Source organism: Puntigrus tetrazona, chromosome 18 (genome assembly GCF_018831695.1).
Source record: "Puntigrus tetrazona isolate hp1 chromosome 18, ASM1883169v1, whole genome shotgun sequence".
NCBI classification, from domain to species: domain Eukaryota; kingdom Metazoa; phylum Chordata; class Actinopteri; order Cypriniformes; family Cyprinidae; genus Puntigrus; species Puntigrus tetrazona.
This window is the reverse complement of record NC_056716.1, coordinates 20,789,060-20,809,279: the sequence shown is the minus strand read 5'-3', so window position 1 is coordinate 20,809,279 and position 20,220 is coordinate 20,789,060. Positions and strand designations below refer to the sequence as shown.

Sequence of the window (20,220 nt, the reverse complement as noted above, 5' to 3'; positions counted from 1 at the left end):
GAGAGAGAACAAACAAGAGTCGGCTTCTGAAAAATGGCCTCTCCATATTTCTGCTATGAGCAAATAAATGACAGAAAGAAATCATAGCCTTTATGCAGTTAGGCTCTTTCTGAATGTGTTGCTGGATTTGAAGCTGTACTAAATTTATTACGAACGTCTCCTAGGTGCCATAAACCATGACAAGCATGAATTAATGTCTCAACCTGTTTGCCATCAGTTAAAGACACAAACCTATTTTACACTCTAAATATATTTGAATCTGTTACAGACTACAAATCCTACAGTCTGTCTGTCTTTTTGACTATCATTTTGTATGTTTGTTCAGTTTGTAGTTGTTCTATCTATCTATCTATCTATCTATCTATCTATCTATCTATCTATCTATCTATCTATCTATCTATCTATCTATCTATCTATCGGATCAAAAGAAAAAAAAGATTCTGAAGTTGGATTAGATTACAAAATCCAATCGGTACATCAAATTATTTTGCGTAGATCAACACATTTTAGTGAAACTTTCGCGAAAGCAATGACATTTCTTTCCATCTCAGTTTTTGAGTCCCCTTACCATGTCCCTTTTGGGTTTCTGCAGAGCAAAAACTAATTTAGATTTGGTGATCTGAAAAAAATTGTTCCTGGATCAACCAATCCAATTTTGCTTTGAAAAAAAAACTGCGGAAAAGTCGTGAATAGCTCATTTTCAGTTTTTTGAACAACTCAAGAAACCAACAAAACTTGTTGCATGCAGCTTAATTAGAACAAGAGACTCACAAAGTCCCGGTATACGTGATGATGATTATGTGACACAATTTTAAATGGGTAAATTCTAGCATTATATGCGTTATCCAGACCCGATGTCTGATAAATAGTAAAACTCTCAAACGTGAGCGTTATACCACGTGTGTGTGTGACAACAGGAGGAGAAGCGTTGTGTTTGTTTGTGTTTCATCATTCCCCAAAGCAACCCGCTGCACGTGAACAGTCCACAGTCGTTTATTGCGCTCACATTGCTGCTGGCAAAGCGTTGGCACGCTTCACGCAGCTCAGACCCGTCGCTGTAGTTCAGGCACCATCACTGCACAGCATCGACACACCAGCAGGTCTATAGATCCACCACACGCTGGCCTGACAAATACAACTCCCGCGGTGTACAGAGCCCGCCTGGGTTTGCTTGATAGACTCGTAGATGGACAGATAGAGCACACAGTAACAGAGATGTGAACGGTCAGATCCCAGTGGAGGAGAGGGATGGAGCTGTGGGCGTCTGACAGGCCCTGCCCTCTTCACGGGCACATGGGTTTGTGTACAGCGCTCGCTTCTGCAGCTCCAAGTCATGGCCGTTTCGCAGTGATGTTTTGTAGTGTGGCGTTATAGTTGGTGTCACGTTTTGGGATTGATGGCGCTGAGGTGCAGGAGAGAGGAATTCTGGGTAGTGCTGAGAATTATAGTGTCGGCTCGCTTGTACTGCTACTGCCCACAGCCAGAGAGACGCGTAACGCAGCAGCGGGATCCTGTGGTGAGTTCTGAGCGCGTAAGATCTATTCACTCTTGTTGTTTGTGAGTTTTTGACTTGTTTTCCGTTTGATCATGACATTTTGACTCGGTTGTTCCTGAGGCGTTTGTTAATGGCTTTCAGTTTGACAGCAACGCATTACTTTGAGTTTCCTAGTCTGTCTCTGAGTTTTCGTCAACTTTGCTGTTGTTGTCATGGTTGAAAAGTTTTGGGGTTTTTTTCTTCATTTTTCTCCTCAGCTCATAACTCTAGGAGAGTTTTTGGCTCATTGGTATTTAAAACGAAAGTCACAAAGGAATGAAAATTATGTCATTGCTTACGAAATTCAAGTCATCATTCAGTGAAATCCAGGCATCTGGCCCAGCTCTTCTCAACACTTTAAAGTGCTCTATTATGAGTAATGAAAGGTTCATATTTTGCTTTTGGGAGTACCAAACAACAAGTTGACATGCAGGTCAAAAACACTTTCATTTTCTTATATTATGCATTTATTTTGACTGGTCGATTTCATTTGAAGCAGTGTTTTTGAGCTTTTAATGCTTCAAAAGCGGCTCCTAGTGGCAAAAAAACAAAAAAATAATTTTCATTCAGAACCAATGCGAAAAAGACCATCAAGTGGACGGGAACTATGCTGTTATTTCATGTTGACATTAACGTGAAATTGTTTTAAAGTTACTAATTTCAGAGCTTTCTAGAGAAAATAACTATACGCGGTGCACTTGCAGATTTTTGCAGGATGTTTTTAATCACCTAGAGCTGTGTTACACACTGCATGAAAGGTCATTTCATTCAAAGGGTTGGGAAATATAGCATATTAATTGTATGATCTACTTATATGGTCCTTGTTGACGCCTGAAAAAGTAAATGAAGACAGATTTACCGAAGTGTGTTATTTGATGTTTTTTTTCAACTAAAATTATGATGCTGAAAATTAATGATGAAATTTAAAATGCTTTCTGTGTTTTATGTGAACTTTACCCTTTATCAGGAAATCTGTTAAAAATATGATTCTCTTCTCTTTTGTTAATAAGACAATATAAGATTAAAGCTGTAATTTTTGGTTGCCACATTTTTGGAAATAATAATTAACTACATGTCTTTAAGGTTAGGATTCGGGTTGGTTTAGGCTCATTTGTAATTATGCATAATTAGTTATTATTATAATAGTAAGTAAATGTAATGTGTTTTTTTTTTCTCCCTAAATCCAAGTCGTTCAACACCTCTCCTGTTGTCTTGTCTTTTATGCAGCTCTGTTGGTTTGCATGGTGTTTTGTCTGAATGTGCAGTTTGTTGATTCACAGCAGGTTCTCTGCTAGAGGACTGTGTGATCCTGAGCGCAGCTGTAATGTAGACGTGCAGATGTTTTAGCAGCTCACAGTTATGATTACAGCAGTTCACACTCAAACACTGTCTCCCTCAGCAAACATGACGATCACTGAAGAATGTTAGCGTGTGCACTTTAATGATGACTGAAATTGCGAGGTAAAACCTAATCAATGTTGTGTTTTTGGTTTTGGCAGTTTCGCTACAAGAGGCGAGTGTATACACAAACACACCTGGATGAAAAGCAGCTGTCGAAGCTTCACACTAAGGTAAGACAGGAGTGTTAGCCCGTCCTGTACCCACAATGCATCTGGCTGATGTGATTTCACTAAAAACAAAAACACTTTTTTTAAGTGGCTACTAAAGTTCATCGATGTCATGGTTCAAGTTTACATTAAGGTGGTGAAGAGTGGCACCTGTTACTATTTTTCTCATTGGTGAACCAATCAGAGATTACAGGATTTATTCTCCAGAGAGAAATCATTGTGATTAACAGATTAAAATAATATTTTTTTTGTTGTACCAGTGTCTCAAATTAGTCTTTATCAATGTGATTTTTCAGGTTTAAATTCATGTCTGTCACCTGTTAATTTTCTCAGCGATGGACCAATCAGGGATTTCTGTGGCAAATTTCTTCAGGAAGAAATCGTTCTAATTATTTTATTTTTAATTAAAAATGTGCTTTTTAGTTTTAGTTTTTAGTTTCTCAGAGCTGAACCAATCAATATGATGATGCATACTTTTTATCAAATTTTTTGGAGATTGCCATGACAAATAAAAAAAAAAATTCTTCAGAACAACTCTTTCTTGTTAGAAAAAAATATGCTTTTTAATACCAGTGTCTTAAATTATTAAGGTTTAAATTAAAAGCTATGTTCATGCAAAAATTTTAAATTCTGTCATTAATTACTCACCCACATCATTCCAAATGCATAAGACCTTCACTTATCTCCAGAACACAATTTTTTATATTTTTAATGAAATCCATGAGCTTTCTGAACCTTCACTGACAATAACACTGATACATTCGAGGCTCAGAAATGTAGTGAGGACATCCTTAAAACAGTCCTGTGTAACATCAGTGGTTTAAACCTATTTTTAATTTTTTTTTGTTTTTGGCTAAGAAAACGAAAATAACTTTATTCAACAAGTAATTTCTTCTGTGTTCTCGGATTTCATCAAAAATATAAGTAATATAAGTAATTAATGACAGAATTAATGACAGAATTTTCATTTGTGGGTGAACTATGCCTTTAAGGTGACGCTTGTTACTTTTCTCAGCGCTGAACCAATCAGTGATTCACTGATGGGTATTTAATTAAATTTTACAGTGATTGCAGTGGCAAATTACTTTTTCCTTTCAGAAAGTAATTAATAGATATAAAAAATGTGCTTTTGATTATACCAGTCTCTCAATTTAGACATCCTGAGATGACCTTAGGTTTTCTAAGCCACCTGTAGCAACCTGCGGAGGAAGTTCGTGCCTTGTAGAAAATGGTTATTATTTTCACATCTGCAGCCTAATGGTTTCTGGAATGCTGAAGATGTTGAGGTGTCATTGAGCTGTTTGGAAAGATGAGGATGATGATGATGATGATGACGGTGACGGTAATCACAAGCATGAAGCTCTGGAAGCGTTTACATGACCGTAACCTCCTCTGCTCTTCACAGATCAACAACACTTCTCATAAACACACACCATGATGCACCGCAATTACTAGCCAGTCCAATCAACTCCCCTCTCATCATGTTAATGCTGCTGTTTTTGGCCCGTCTGGCCTCCACGAACGAGATCTCCTCTCATCTCTCCTGGAGAGTCAGAGTTATGGCCTAAATCAAAATGAGCCATTAGCGCAATAAATGGAAATCAATGTTGGCTTCGTACCAATTTCGGCATCATCATGTCAGTTTGAATCCTCTGTTCCATTCAATTAGACGAGAGCCTTTCTTTAGATGACGGCGATAATACCACACGTCTGACGGCGTCACCCTGTGTGACCGTATTACTGCGGTGAATGAAATGAAAAGTCATAATCAATGAATAATCCACACTAGTGCTTATTAAAGGGTTAGCTCCCCCTAAAATTTCAATTCCGTCAGCATTTGTTCACAGTTATGTCATTCTAAGGATTTTTTATTATTATTCACTGGAATACAAGTGGACATTTTTAGCGGAATATTCACTGTGATCTTTTGTGTATAATGAAAGTGGATCTTAATACTAGAAGCATATTAGAGGGCAAAAATACCCAGATTAGCTTGACCAATATGGGTTTTCCAATTCTTTTATCATTTTGTCTTAAATGTTACTTAGCACATTTCTTTTAAAGCTTGTTTTGGATACAGTTTTACCAAACAGTTTTATTTGGATGGTTCATTTTAAAGAACCTGTTCAAAATCTTCTATATATATAAATATATTTAATATCTTAAATATACAACTTATATATATATATATATATTTATGTGTGTATATATATGCATATATAAATGTATTGATTATGTATTTGTTATGTATTTCATTTGCTTATTTTTGTGTGTATGTTTAGTTTGTGAATCAGACATCACATTGTTTTTGGTTTTTTTGTTATTCAAATGTGAGAATTTGGAGCAGGCATATTCCTTGGCACTCTTGAAGTGGTGCCTACTTTTATTTGTCTTGCAATTTGTCCAGGCCATTGTGGTTCAGTGCTGCATTTCTGTCATTACGGTTTTGTTGTAGCGAACTGGCAGGGTTTTTTGACGGCCCATGCCATTTAGCTGCTGGACTGCGCCATCTCCTGCTCGCACGGGGGGCCGGTGAGGGCCGTAATCTGCTCATATACTGACATTGTTTCATTTGGTGTGCTGACCCCTCCTGCTGGGCGCACGCGCAGACAATCAAACGTCCACAAATGCACGTGTCTGCACATGCTCGCAATCCCACCCACATATGAACTGTCAATTTGTGGCACAGCCGTGTGTGCAGTGGTGTGTGTTCGGGTCAAGCATTAGCCTAGTTTTCAGTCATTCACTCTATTCTTACTGAGCCAAGATGAAACCTAATGCACTGTGTGTGTTTAGTGAAGCCGGGAGGTCAGAGATGGTCATATGACAGATGGTAAAAAGACTTCTTTCTTTAGCAGAGACAAGAAGCCCTCGGTGCTGAAGCAGCTGATGTTAATGTGGAAACGAAAAGTTATCATTGCATTACTGAGCTCATAAAGATGCGTACAGCTTGACCCCGACGAACCCCATCACAGTCTCACCTGAGCTGCATTACAGAGCTGGCAGGACACACTGCAGGCCCAGCTGTGTGTGAGCAAGTTCTGCTCTCCAGAGAACATGAAGAGAACTAGAGCGTGTAGATAACAGCCTTCTGATGCACACAAACACTTTAACATGCGGATTTGCATCTATCTATCTATCTATCTATCTATCTATCTATCTATCTATCTATCTATCTATCTATCTATCTATCTATCTATCTATCTATCTATCTATCTATCTATCTATCGTTTGTTCGTTCTATATTACTCTATCATTCAATCTCTCTATCTATCTATTGTTCTATTGTTCTGTCTACCATTCCATCATTATTTTGTTCTATTTATCTGTCATTCTGTCTGCCATTTTATCTATCTATCTATCTATCTATCTATCTATCTATCTATCTATCTATCTATCTATCTATCTATCTGTCTGTCTGTCTGTCTGTCTGTCTGTCTATCTCTCTATTTCTCTATCTCTCTCTCTTTCTCTGTCTATATGTTTTGATTCACTAAAGGAAAAAAAAGTTTGTTTTTAAATGCTATGTAGTTTGTTATTTGCAGCCTGTGAGAACGATAGAAAGAAGTGATTTTTAGCAGTATTTTATTTTTATTGCACACCCTTCTGTAATCTGTATATCACTCATTCATTCGTTCCATAGCTCACTCATCCACTAACTGATTTTTCACCGTCTGTGTAAACTGAAGGGTGCTGTACTGGCGAGTGTGTTGAATGTTAAAATCTGATATCTGAACTGCTTCTTTCTGTCTCACTGACATTCACCCCATTCCTCTCAGACAACGTGTGCATGTGTGTGTGTGTGTGTGTGTGTGTGTGATACTGAAGTCTCTGTATCCACCCTGAGCTAGTACAGGTTTGGAGCTGCTTGTTTGGAGAAACGTGTACTGGCTGCTAACTCGTGTTGGCGTACAGGGCCAGTGTATATCTGTCTTGCACGTACACTCTTTCTTTACTAGTTAAAAGTAAATGTGGCATGTTTGACTTGTGCTCTCTACCTCACCTTTATCTGATTCATCCTCTCAATGTCACTCTACACATCAATCCCTCATTCCTGATCTCCAGTCATCTTCCCTTTGACTTCCACCTTACTCTCCTCCTGCCACACCTGAGGAAGCTCATTACAGGCAGTCAACCTCCAGTGCAGGACACCCTTCTGACTCATCCCTCCATCAAACAGACAGACAGACAGAAAGAGACAGAGTAAATGAGCTGAAAGATGCGGTGAATGAGAGAACCTTTTATATACTGTGTTTGTCCTCTTAACCCTGAAGAAGCCCGGTTTCTTTGATTGTGTGTGTTGTGACACATGTCGTAAAGCAGCTTCATTTTCTGAACCAGTGCTTCTCACCTGGTGGATCGTGACCAGTGTTGGGCACGTTACTTTTAAAAAGTAATTAGTTATAGTTACTAGTTACTTGCCACAAATAGTAACTGAGTCCGAGTCATTATAAAAGTAACTAATTACCAGGGTAAGTAACTATTCCAACATCTCAAATAACTTGAATGTCCCCAATATAAATATGTTAAATGAATGAAAAGGGTGTTAAATAGAATAAAGCATTATTATAAAACATTGTACGCTAATCTACACTATTTTAATGTTTCTGTGGGATTATGTATCAAATTCAATATATTATTGTAAATAGTATCAACTCTTGTGATAAATTGTGATAAACGAAATTGTGATATTTTTGTGAAATTTTGCATTTTATGTAAGACTCTCTAGCTCTGTATCTTTCTTTGCGTGTGTCCATTAAGATGAACTGAGCCTATAATAATGGCAATAGTAAAGGCATTGTAAGTCATTTGTTTGATTACTCGTTACTGGAAATAATAACACTGCTAGTAACGCCGTTATTCCCATCACTGATCATGACCCAAAATTGGATGTGCACACTACACAGAAAAATTCATGCTAAATGGAAAAAACAAGTTTTTTTTTATGGTGGAGATGTCTTTACAGAATCATGGGTAATGTAGTTTTTCATCAGGAATTCATCTTAATGTTTGCAAACATATTTAGAAATTATGAAACTGATGGTTTCAGCAAAAGCATAAATAATCGATTAGCATACTATGTATTAGTATTCAAAATCATCCCATGGAGGAAATGAATGGGATTTTTCCTCATCGTTATTTCATCTGTCACTTGGTAGAAGAATTATATATAATATTTTTTTCCTAAAAAATTATAATTGAATTTGAAAATTGAAAATAATTTTAATAAGTGCTATTTTAAGGAATTTTTGTTTGTACAAAACCAGTTTAGGATTACTGTGCTAAACTGAACTTTGAGATAGGCTTAGGATCTATTTCCCATTTGTCTAATATTTAAATATGTTTAAATGCAGACATTTTTGCAGTGTTTTTCGATTGGGCACTCCATATTGGTTTAATTTTCTCGTCAGATGGGATTTTAGCAGTACGTGAACCACCAACTGTTATGTTTTGTCAGTAAGGTTTAAATTTACAATGAAGGCTCACCAGGCAGTCAGAAGATTTGCACACAATAAGAAATTTAGCTTTCATTACAGAATTCAGCAGCATAGATGAGGTGAAGTGTTTTGACAACAACAGACATTTCTATCCAGACAGAATTAGATTTCTCAGAGGATGTCTGAGTTAACCGCAGAAAGTAGGTAATTTGTTATTTACACAGACGTGTTCGATTCAAACAGGATTGAAATGACAAAGTGCGTTTGTGAAACACGACTTTACCGACCTGAGGGAACTAGTCTGTTTCAACAGGGCTGTAGTGTCTTTCAGAATGGGTTTACCACGCAGAAATATACAACGTAAGACATGGAGCGTGTTGAGACAGTGTTTGAATGATACTACAGACCTGCTAACCGCAGCAAGAGAAGAGTGCAGACTTATATGTGTGTGTTTGGCTTTTGTGGTTTCTTTTTTGTAACATACCTTGAATGCAGTGTGTGTGTGTGTGTGTGCGTGCGCGTGTGTTTGTTTGTGTGTGTGTTTGTGTGTGTGAGGAAGAGAGAGAGAGAGAGAGAGAGAGAGAGAGAGAGAGTAGACTGCAGCAATTGCCTGACCCTGTATGAGTTCATTATACTGGTATGAATTGTTTCACTGCAGTGGTTTAGACTAGTGTGTCTCTACGTGCACGCTTATTAAATATATCATTCTTTTCTTTTTCTTTCTTTCTTTCTTTCTTTCTTTCTTTCTTTCTTTCTTTCTTTCTTTCTTTCTTTCTTTCTTTATTTTTCTTCCTTCCTTCCTTCCTTCTCAGAAATCTGTCATTAAATTCCTTATTCCTGAGAAAAATTCCCTTAAATTCCTCAATTTCTTCCTTTCTGCATTGTTTCTTTGCTTTCTTAAATCTGCCTTTAAATTTCCTTGTCTTTTTTCTCAGCCTGTTTTTATTGTCCCACTGCATCAGTGGTTCTTAAACAGGGGTCCTGGAGCCAAAAGGAAGCCTCAGCAAACTTCCAAGAGGACTGCAGGATGCTTTAATATATTTCATATAACATAACATGTTAATACAGTTCATATTAATTATTATTATTTAAAAGTTAATAAATACTAAATTAAAACAATCAGTGACTTTTTCCCCTCAATAACTAACCACTGCAGCAACAATCTCAGAATTTACATACATTTTATTTTATAAAATTAATTAATTTATGATACAGCCTGTAGTGACATCAGGTGCTTTCTGTAGTATATAGACACCCTGGGCGATATATCGTTGTATGACTACTGTTTCCAAGCAGTCTGAATACACATTCATTTAATCAACCAATCACACGTCCCATCTCAGACATCAAAGAGAGAGAGAGTGAAAAGCATTACCACTCAGGTTTTTGGCTAGCCAATCACGTTAAACTGGAGGCGGAGCTTCATGTCGTCGCAGTCGTATCTGTTCTGGTCAATGAGCATGCTGCAGTCGACTGCATAGTGTGTGTGTGTGTGCTGTCAGAACGTGGATCCGTTTCATCACTGCTCTCTATGGGACACACACCGTCAGCGCGAACGAATGAGTGTGAATGAATAAACGTGAGCTTTTTCCTTACTGGCTCAACCCCAAACGGTCTCCCCCCTCCCCTCCTCAAAACTACCGCCACATCTCCCCCTCTTCCTCCTTTTCTCCTCCCTCTCTCCCTCCCGTTCCCTCCCCGTCACCGCATCCAGCAAAATCAGCCCTTCATCACACGCCAGACACTAGCGCGTGCGTGCGTGAGCGTGTGAGTGAGAGTGTGTGAGCGGGCAGCACTCCGGCGAGACGTGAGTGTGTGTGGAGAGAGAGAGAGAGGACGAGGAGGAGAAGACGGGGCAATAGGTGAGAGGGCATGTGGCGGATGAGTGTGTGATGAGAGGAGATGGGGGGAGCGCTCGGACGGAGAGACGGTAGAGAGCGGAGGAGCAGAAAGCCGCGCAAGGACGCCAAGAAGTCCAAAATCAACAGTAAGGTATCCCGTTCTCGCTCTGACACTTCTATATGTGTCTGTCTCTCCTCGTCTGTCTTGTTTGGATTGTGTGAGAGAGCGTGTGTGTGTGTGTGTGTGTGTTTGTTGCATTGCATTCCATCAGTGTGTGTATGTGGATTTATAGCAGAGTAACTTCCCTTTGAATGTGTGAGACAGTTTGGTAGAGACAGACAGAACTGGCCCCAGGCTCAACAATAAGGATTTTCTTCTGCTGTCATTGTTCATTTAATGGTCAGATTTTGTTACCAAAAAGCTGTGAGGCAATTCTGGGACAGGTGTAAATTCATAGACACTGTTTTGCTTGCGCACTGTGTGCAATGTAATTGTTTGCTCATCATTTTAAAGTCATTCCTGCTATTTTAATACACTCTGTGCAGTTAATTAAGATAATGTTGCTAAATCCAGTCCTTTTTTTTTCATTTAGATATATTTGCTCCAACATTGGTACCAATGTAGATGTGCGTTGACCAGCGAGAATCTCCACACAATTTGCTAAAACAATTTGCCCATATAACATACAGTTGGTTCAAATTAAGGATGTACGATATATCTCTACCATATTGGTTGGTATACTATATAATTTTTTTTGGTGTATCGGCCAATATTGGATGTTTAATTGTGCATGCTTATTAGTTCTATTTTTACATTTGGATTTACATGATCTGTGGTGTTCTATAATGCTCAGCCTGTCTGTAAAAATATTTTATTTATTATTAGTATTTTTTTAATTATTATATGTTTTAAAAACTCTTAAAGGTCATTTTTAGCAAAACTCAAAATTATTATTCATTTTAGTTTGTTTATTCAAATGTTGAGATGTCTGAATGTACTATTTTTTAGTACTTTATATTTATTTAAAAAAAAATAATTTGGAAAAATGAAGATTTTAAATATTTACTATTTATCATTGTATCACAATATATTAGTATTCATTACCCACTGTAACAAGAAGATAATTAGCTTGCGGTCATTATTAATTTTTATTAGTGTTTTATCATTTTTGCTAATTATCTGTATTACGTTTATTTTAAAATTGAGATTTAATTTTAATTCATTCATTTTTAAATGTGTTAATTTGAGCTTTTGTCATTGATATTAGTACATTAATTTGTTTTATTAATTTTAGAATCATTCATTGTAAATTTAATTGTCAAGGCAACAATTGCATTTTTTTAAGTTTAAGTGTTTTCACGTAAAATATATGTTTTTTTTTTCAGGTTTGTTTCAATTCCAATCTTAGTTAGCCTTAACTTGGTCATGTTAATATCGGTGCATTCTTAGTTAATAAATATCTGATTGCAAACCCTAAGCCCAAGCGTTAGCATAATGTAAAATCCCTGATGTACATGATCAGACCTGAAATTCTCTCACACTCATTTAAGGCCATCAGACCGTTTTTTAGACGCCTTTCGCTCCCAAACACTCTTTTATCATGTGTTCAATGTTGCATAAAATGTTAAGACAGCAGTGGAGCTGGAGTGTAACTGCGTGTGAGTGTTTAAGGTGTGAGCAAGAACGACTCGAGCGGTGAAGTTTACAGCATCAAGCATTTCCAGTGTATTCCCCCATTTTCTGCTGTTTTGGCTCTTGCTTGCTCGTCCTTTGAATGCCATGCCCAGAATTGTGATTGCTTGTGGTACCTGCGCGTGGATTTGACAGCGCGCTGATCCGCGGTCTTGACGAAGATGACACGGGCTGTGATGCGTAATCTCTTGATCCCGTGAAGTGACTGATGGGAGATTTAACAAGGCCTCGGAGTGGCAGCGACGACACGATCAGACGGAGAGTGGAGGTGTAGTCAGTTAGAGATGACAGATTTGGGAAAACAGTCCTGGAATGTTTGGGAGACTCTTTCCTACAGTGACTTGTGGGGGCGGATGAGGTGAACTTCCCTACTGTAGAGATCACCATTACTCCTATGCTTAGGTTTTGAGTGAATCTCGACCACAAAAAGGCAGGTACAGTGCAAATGCACAGTGTGTATGCACCTAAGATATGTATGTATTACATATATAAAAACATTTGGATGTGATTAATCATTTGACAGCACTAATATATATATTTTAAACAGCCATTTGTGTCACATTAACATTTAGAAATCATTCTGATATATGCATATATATATATATAGATAGATAGATAGATAGATATACATTCTGTAATTGAAAAGCTGCCATTTTAAGCAGCCATTTATTTTAGAAATCATTCTGATATATGCGCGCGCGCATACACACACACACACACACACACAAACACTCTATTATGGATGCATTCACAATTAATCGATTTTTGTTTGACGTGACTACGTTTTGTTTACGTCTAGAAGAACCTGACCGTGCAACAAAGGCTACAACTTTATAAAGAATTAATAATCTTCTTAAACTCTAGAAAAGAGACGGGAGATTACAAGGATGTTTAGTTTGAGAAGCAGTTGCTTTAGGCAAATAACTCCATCTGAGCTTTAATCTCATTGCTGTCATGTATAAAAAAAGAGTGTTTTTTTTAATATGCTGCTTTTTTTCTATGGAAGAACTTGAACCTGCAGTGTAATGTATTGTATGTGTCTGTATATATGCGTGTCTCAGTGTGTTAGCAAGCAGTATATTCATTCCACATGAGAGCGTTACTTAAATCTAACAGAGCATGAACTAGTTTGCTCCATATCTGCCAGCTGTGACCTCAGCCAGTGATGATCTACTGTATGCGTTCCACTCTACTGTACTGTAGTTTGTAACATGTATGTTAGTGTTAAAAGGGTGTGAAACAAACTTCTTCAAATGATCTTTGTGCTATTTAACGTGAAAATTAGCTGGTTTTGCTCCAGAACTGATATCTTCATTGAGACACTCATGTGTAATGACCCATTTATATGCCACTTTAATGAAATCATATACATATATATATATATATATATATATATATATATATATATATATATATATATATATATATATATATATATATATATATATATATGTCAGGTTTCCAAGAGAGTATGCATGTTAATATTATTATGAAGTGGAAGAAATATGGTTAAATTCTGTTTAATTCTTTTGAAATACCTTGCATGTGAGTTTGAAGAGAGAGCATAGAGCTTTGAATAGAGTCCCATCCACTGAACTGTCCCAGGACTCTTTTATTGGTCCTGCCCTGAGGCTGACCATTACACGACCTAATTAAACCAGAGTGAGGTCCAGTACTGCCACAGAGTACTTACACATCAGCTGCTCATAACACACACACACACACACACACACACACACACACACACACGGCTTTATTTCATCAGAACCACTTAACAGTTTAGAATCATACACTGATATACTGTATTCATAACTGTCTATAAAGCATCTAACCATTGGTGTACATCTTCAGCAGTTCAGGAGACATGCAATATACATCTTTCAGTGTTTAATAGGAAAATACTTCATTCATTAATTATCAAATTTCAACTGAATATGAGCAGTGCTAAACTTTCGGTGCTCATAATAGCTGCTGTTTTGACAGCCGCTTAAGGTCTAATGGATCTAACTGTCATCTAACATTGAAAAATACACAAATGAAGTTATGCAACTTATACAATGTTTTGCTAGATCTATCTAGATATCTAATGTTTTATCTGTTATTCCATCTTTCCACCCATTCATCATCTTTTGACCATTCAATCAATCTATCCATCATTTTATTTCATCAATCCCTGTATAGTTCTAACATTTTATCTACTGTTCCATCTGTCTGTCCATCCACTCATTGTTCTATGCATCCATGGGTCCATGCATTCATTCATCATTCTGTCTTGTCATTTGTCATTCAATCTATTCTTCCATCCGTTGTTCCATCCATCCATGTTTCAAAAATCCATCCAATGTACCAAAATCTTATCTGTGATTCTATCCATCCATCCATCCATCCATGCATCGTGTCATCAGTCCATCTATCGTTCTAATGTTTTTAATGTAATAAATCCATGGTTCCATAAATCTATCTACCGTTCTAATCTCCAATGTAATCTGCCGTTCCATCTGTCTGTTCATCCATCCATCCATCCATTCATTCATTCTTTGTTCTATCATTTCATCTATCATTCAGTCCTTTTATCCATCCATCAGTCTGTACATCCTTCACGCACCCATCCATCTTTCCAAAACCTCGTAATTCTGTCTGTCCATTCATTCATCCATCATTCTGTCATTTTATCTGTCAATTCATCCATCCGTCAATGCTTTATCTATCATTTTGTCTGTCCTTTCATCCATCCATCCTCCTATCATTTTACCTACACTTTCTAGTTCCGTCTGCTGTTCCACATATATCCATGTTATGTTTATTACAGAGTAATTTTCATAATTGCTATTTTTGTGATCACCCAGGCCTTCAGAATAATGATTGTGTAACTAACAGTCCACTGTCCTCAGACTGCTCATATGTCTGTCCAGTCTGTGAAACAGATGGACATGTTACAGTTTTCTCTCTGTTTACTTTAACGCTAGTCACTTTTGATGCACAATGCAAATGTAACCTTTACACAGCTGGAATTGTTTTATAATGTTAATATGACATCAAAACAGCAGGCACGACGTGCAAAATGCATTTTTAAAGAGAATGCGTGCTGCTACCTAAAATCAGACCAACGTAACATGCAGTATAAAGATGTGCTTTTTTCCTTATGGCTGCTCATATATCTTCCTCCTCAAAATACATCACGTACAGAGGTTATCTGTCATTTTCTCCTTTTCAGAATGTATAAACTCAATACTGTTAATTAAAATCATGCAGGGTATGTAGAGGGTAAATGGAGGATGCTTTATAAACTTTTGCACGTTTGATGTGTTTTAGTTATGATGCTGTGTGCAAAATGTATGGGCTACTTTTATGATACTTTTATGGCCTTTTTTATAGTTTGAAACCAGCTCCCATTGAAAATGGTGATCAGTACTTTTGTATTTCACTGAAAAATCATGGAGGTTTGGGGCAACAAGAGGCATAGTTCACCTAAAAATGAACGTTCTGTCATTATTTACTGACAAAATGTTCATTATTAAGTGAACTATCCCTTTAAACATCAGTCCTGTCATTGCTCACTGAATTGACCGAAACCGATACATACAGTAAGAGCACCATCTTTCTTTCTCTGTGCAGCAGTCAGAGGTTAATGGGCCAGTTGTTCATCCATAAACTGTACCTATGAGAGCTTAAACTACTCTTCTTCTCACCTGTGGACAGACAGAGAGACATATTATATGGAGTCAGAGAGAGAGAGAGATTGTAAGTTTGTCACCATTTTTTGTTACCGAGAGGACTCGCTCCTGAAGTCCCATTAAGACAAATGGATCTCTCAAGGAGCCGTCTGTCAGGCGTGAAGCGCTGGAAAGCGGAGCAATAACTCAACACTAACTCACTGTGGGATAGGGAACTGACATCTGACCGCCGGCCTGCCAATCTCTCGGACAGCACATATGCCATTTACATGTCACATTAACACCAGTGTGCCGGCGGTCGGTTTCGTTATGCGCCATTAGACCAAATGACATGCATTATGAGCAGTGCTAAATGCATCGTGGGAAGACATGGGTGTTTTTTTTGGGGCTGCTATCAGATCTGGGATGGATTGTTATGGAATGCGCCGGCAGTGATGGGCGCTTTATGAGTATTGATGGGAATGTTATGGTAATGCTGGGTATTTTACTAATAATATTGGGTTATGTTATAGGCAGTGTGTATGTTCTGTGTTTGGATATGCATATTATGAGTTCTGCAGGCTATATTAAGAAATATTATAAGTGTTGTGTTATATGTTTGCAGTAAGAGTACATTTAAGGTCACATTAGATGGGTAAAATGAGTTTACAGAAGGAAATGTGTGTGCAGTATTGTGCATTTTGCTATATATATATATATATATATATATATATATATATATATATATATATATATATATATATATATATATATATTCATGTAATTTCCAGGAAGCAAATGGCTTCTGTTAGATGGATTATTTGACATGGGTCATTAGATTTATGATTATGAATATTGTGGAAAGGAATTTATTAGATGTATAATGGATATTTATAATGGTATTCATAGATTATGATATGGATTATGTACTCATATGTATACAAAATGAATCGTATGATGTGCCTTTGTGGTTCATTAACAGTCATAATAGATATAATATTGGGAAAGTGTAATTCTGTAATTTATAAAATGTTGTGTTAGATAAACACTAGGCAAAGTAAAGTATATTAGTGGAGTTCATATAATTATTATATACAATTATATAGTTCAAATAAATATCTTTTTCTATATCATCAAAGTGTGGATATGATTAGATGCTTTAGAAGATGTTAATGCTGTTAAAATAATGTATTTATGGAGTGGTCTAACATAATGGTATGGATATACAGATTAAGTACATTATACTGTATATTACCAGAACTATTATTATGCACATATTAATATGTTGGATGTAAGATCTTTAAACATGTTTCTGAAAGAAGTCTCTTATGCTTAAAAAAGGCTGCATTTATTTTATCATAATGCTGTAAAATCAGTAATATTTTTACAATTTAGAATAAATTAATATATTGAATTAATATATTTTAAAATGTATTTTATTCAGCATTCTTAATTATATTTAATTAAGAAATATTATTATATTTCATTAGAAAAATGTAACTAACCCCACATTTTTTAACAATATTGGATAACAATAATATAATGGGAAATATGGGAAATGTTGTGGACAGTGCTCAGTATGTATTGGTTGGATGATGTTTAGGGATGGTCTAGGAAATGTTATGGACTATGTTGGGTATGTATTGGCTGAGATGATGTATGCTATGAGAACTGTGGGGAGTTTTATGGGACATGTTGGATATATTTTGAGCAAAGGCGAGTGTGTGGTGTATTTCGGGCTGTGCCATGCTCCGCTGGTTGAGGCTGTCAGAGGCACATGGATGGCAATGCTGACTCAAGCTTTTCTCTTTTTGTTGGTCTGTCCGTGATCTGATGATGGAAGGCATTCCTCACATTCCTTTACACACACACACGCACGCGCACAGATTCACAAACAGTATTAATTCACTCTCTCACACCATATTCATGCGTTTGTGTTTATTGAAAGCTGAAGTCAGCAGTATGTGGAGTGACTGCGCTCAGCTTTATGACTGCAGTGAGTAGGTTCATATTTATAAATCACATCAATGCCATGCCTGAGAGAATAAACAGTTCCTTTTTACACAGCTCTGCTTTCATTGTTGTTACACTGTAAACCTGTGGTACCACTGTCTTAGTACATGTTTATCACCTTTAACTCAGTATAACGAACACAGGATGAGGCAGTGTTTTGGGCCATGCATAACTGTGAATTACCACGTTATCTGTCGGGTTTTGACTGCCCTTTATTTCTGAAATGACATGAATTACTTTCTTTTTGCTGATTTGGAAATGAATAAGCATGTGTTGCACTATGGGTAATGTAGTCATAATATGATAAGCAACCCCACTGGCAGATTATTTAGCTTGTTTCAGGTAAAAACTCACTTTTAATTTTTTCTGAAAATGATCATTTTTTCTTGCCTCGAAAATCCTTCTTGATTGAAGATTTTCCAGATATTTTGGCTCAAAAAAAGACAGAAAATCTTGGCTAGAAAAACATTTTTGCTTTGTAGTTATACAGCAGAAGGAGCAGTAGAAATAAATGCAAAGAATGTACTGACCCTCAGGCCTTTCAAGATGTAGATGAGTTTAGCAATACTACACTTGCTCACCAATGGATCCTCTGCAATGAATGGGTGCCGTCAGAATGAGAGTCCAAACACCCGATAAAAACATCACAATAATCTATAAGCAATCCACACGACTCCAGTTCATCAGTTAACATCTACTTCTGACATCTAAAGTGAAAAGCTGTATGTTTGTAAGAAACAAAATCATCATTAGGTCATTTTTAAGTTTCAATTATGACTTCTGGTTCATAATCCATAATAAAACTTCCTCTAGTAAAAAAGTCCATTCCCTGTTTTCCTGTTTTAAGTTTTGCTTATAAACGGTGGTTGATCTTTGAATATTTCTCTTTTGATTCAGTCCACTGGAGAAAGCAATATTATGAATAGAGAACTCATAGCTAGAAGCAATGGTTTGAAGTTATGCCTCAATAATCAGTTTGTTTATTATAACATACATTTTTTCATTGTAGAAGACATTAACTAATGGACAGGATTGGCTTGAATTATTTTATTATCAGCTGTTTGAGCTCACATTCTGACGGCACCCGTTCGCTGCAGAGGATCCACTGATGAAGCGATGCAATGCTAAATTTCTCCAAACCTTTTTCAAAAAAAGAAGTTCAGTGTTCACTTTCGATAAAAGTGTCTGCCAAATCTGTAAATAAAATAATTGGAGTATGCTTCTTGGTAGGCATTAGTGAAATTGACGAACTTTGTTTTGACTAAATCCTACAGCAAATCCTTTTTCGGTGTATTTGGCAACAGGTGTGTGTTTGGGAGGGGCTGGTGTGGTCATTATGAGTGTGTGTGTCTCTCAGCGGTCAGTCAGCAGCAGTATGTCGTGTGCTGTGGCAGAGCGCTGGGGATCTCTAACATTATGCTGAAAGTAGAAAAAGAGAAAACCACCCGCCATCCAGCTATCGAGGTCAGGATGTCACTTCAAGTCATTCTTTCTTAGTTTTTCTTGTAGTCGACTCGAAGCTGCATGCGCACCTGTTCTGAAAATAACAGCTCTGACTTCAGGCTAGACAACACAGCTGATAGTTTCGTCGAGGTGTCTCATCTCCTGTGCTTTAATTTCAGATAGCAGTCGTAGCAGATTAAGTTCAATTATTGTGTGAGGTTTGGCTGTGTGTGTTTGCTTCAGAAGTCAAGCAGTTTCACTCTTAATATCTGTTATTTTGGTTCAGACGGCTGTTATGGAGTGCTTAAAGGGAGAGTGTCATCATTTACTCACAAAAAGGATAAATGTTGTCATAACGTGTCTATGTTACCATGATTAAATATGCAAGTCATTGTTATTTTGTATTTTAGATTAATTGAGATACTATAGAAGTTTTCATTATCAAATAAAAGTAATAGTAATTTTTGTGGTCATCATATTTATTTGGTATTTTTTAAGATTTATTCATTTATTTTTTGGTACGCTAAGTTAAAAATGCTTCAGCATTAATCAAGTGTTTTTCATATTGTATTTAATTGTATTTATTGTGGTTTCAATGAACTATAATAACTACAAGTACAAGTGCAAAAATATTTGAGAACTGCGTTTGTAGCAAATTGTCATAAATCTCAAACAGACACATATGGTCTTCAGAAGACTTTGAATTTTTGGACACAGCTCAAATAAACTACTACCTTTTTTTTTCTTCGTTTAGTTTGTTCGTGTGTGTTTGTGTTTTTGCTCTTTTGCTGAGGATTAACTGGTCACTATATGTCCTCAGCGTTCATCTCCTTTTTTTTTGTGCCATACAAGAAAGAAGTGATCTACATTTGCAGGTGAATTATCACTTGAATATAATTTGAGTGAGATTAGCCTTTTAAAGAGCCAAGAGACTCAAACTATTCAGGGTTTTATGTTTCCGAGTATGTATTCTCACGTAGTGTCTTAGAAAGCTGATCTAGCTCGCTAATAAACTTGCATTGTACATTATGAATATT

At 36.7% G+C, this 20,220-nt stretch overlaps 1 protein-coding gene across 2 annotated transcripts in view; it reads left to right on the top strand.

Moving 5' to 3' along the window:
* shank3a (SH3 and multiple ankyrin repeat domains 3a) overlaps positions 1–20,220 on the top strand; it is a 225,513-nt gene that overhangs the window by 88,832 nt on the left and 116,461 nt on the right. The window contains exon 5 of one of the 2 annotated variants that reach the window (XM_043264469.1): positions 3,034–3,105. In XM_043264469.1, the coding sequence (XP_043120404.1) occupies positions 3,034–3,105 (72 nt within the window). Of the gene's footprint in view, positions 1–3,033; positions 3,106–10,410; positions 10,533–20,220 lie in introns of those variants that run through there. The other variant, XM_043264470.1, reaches the window with a different exon arrangement.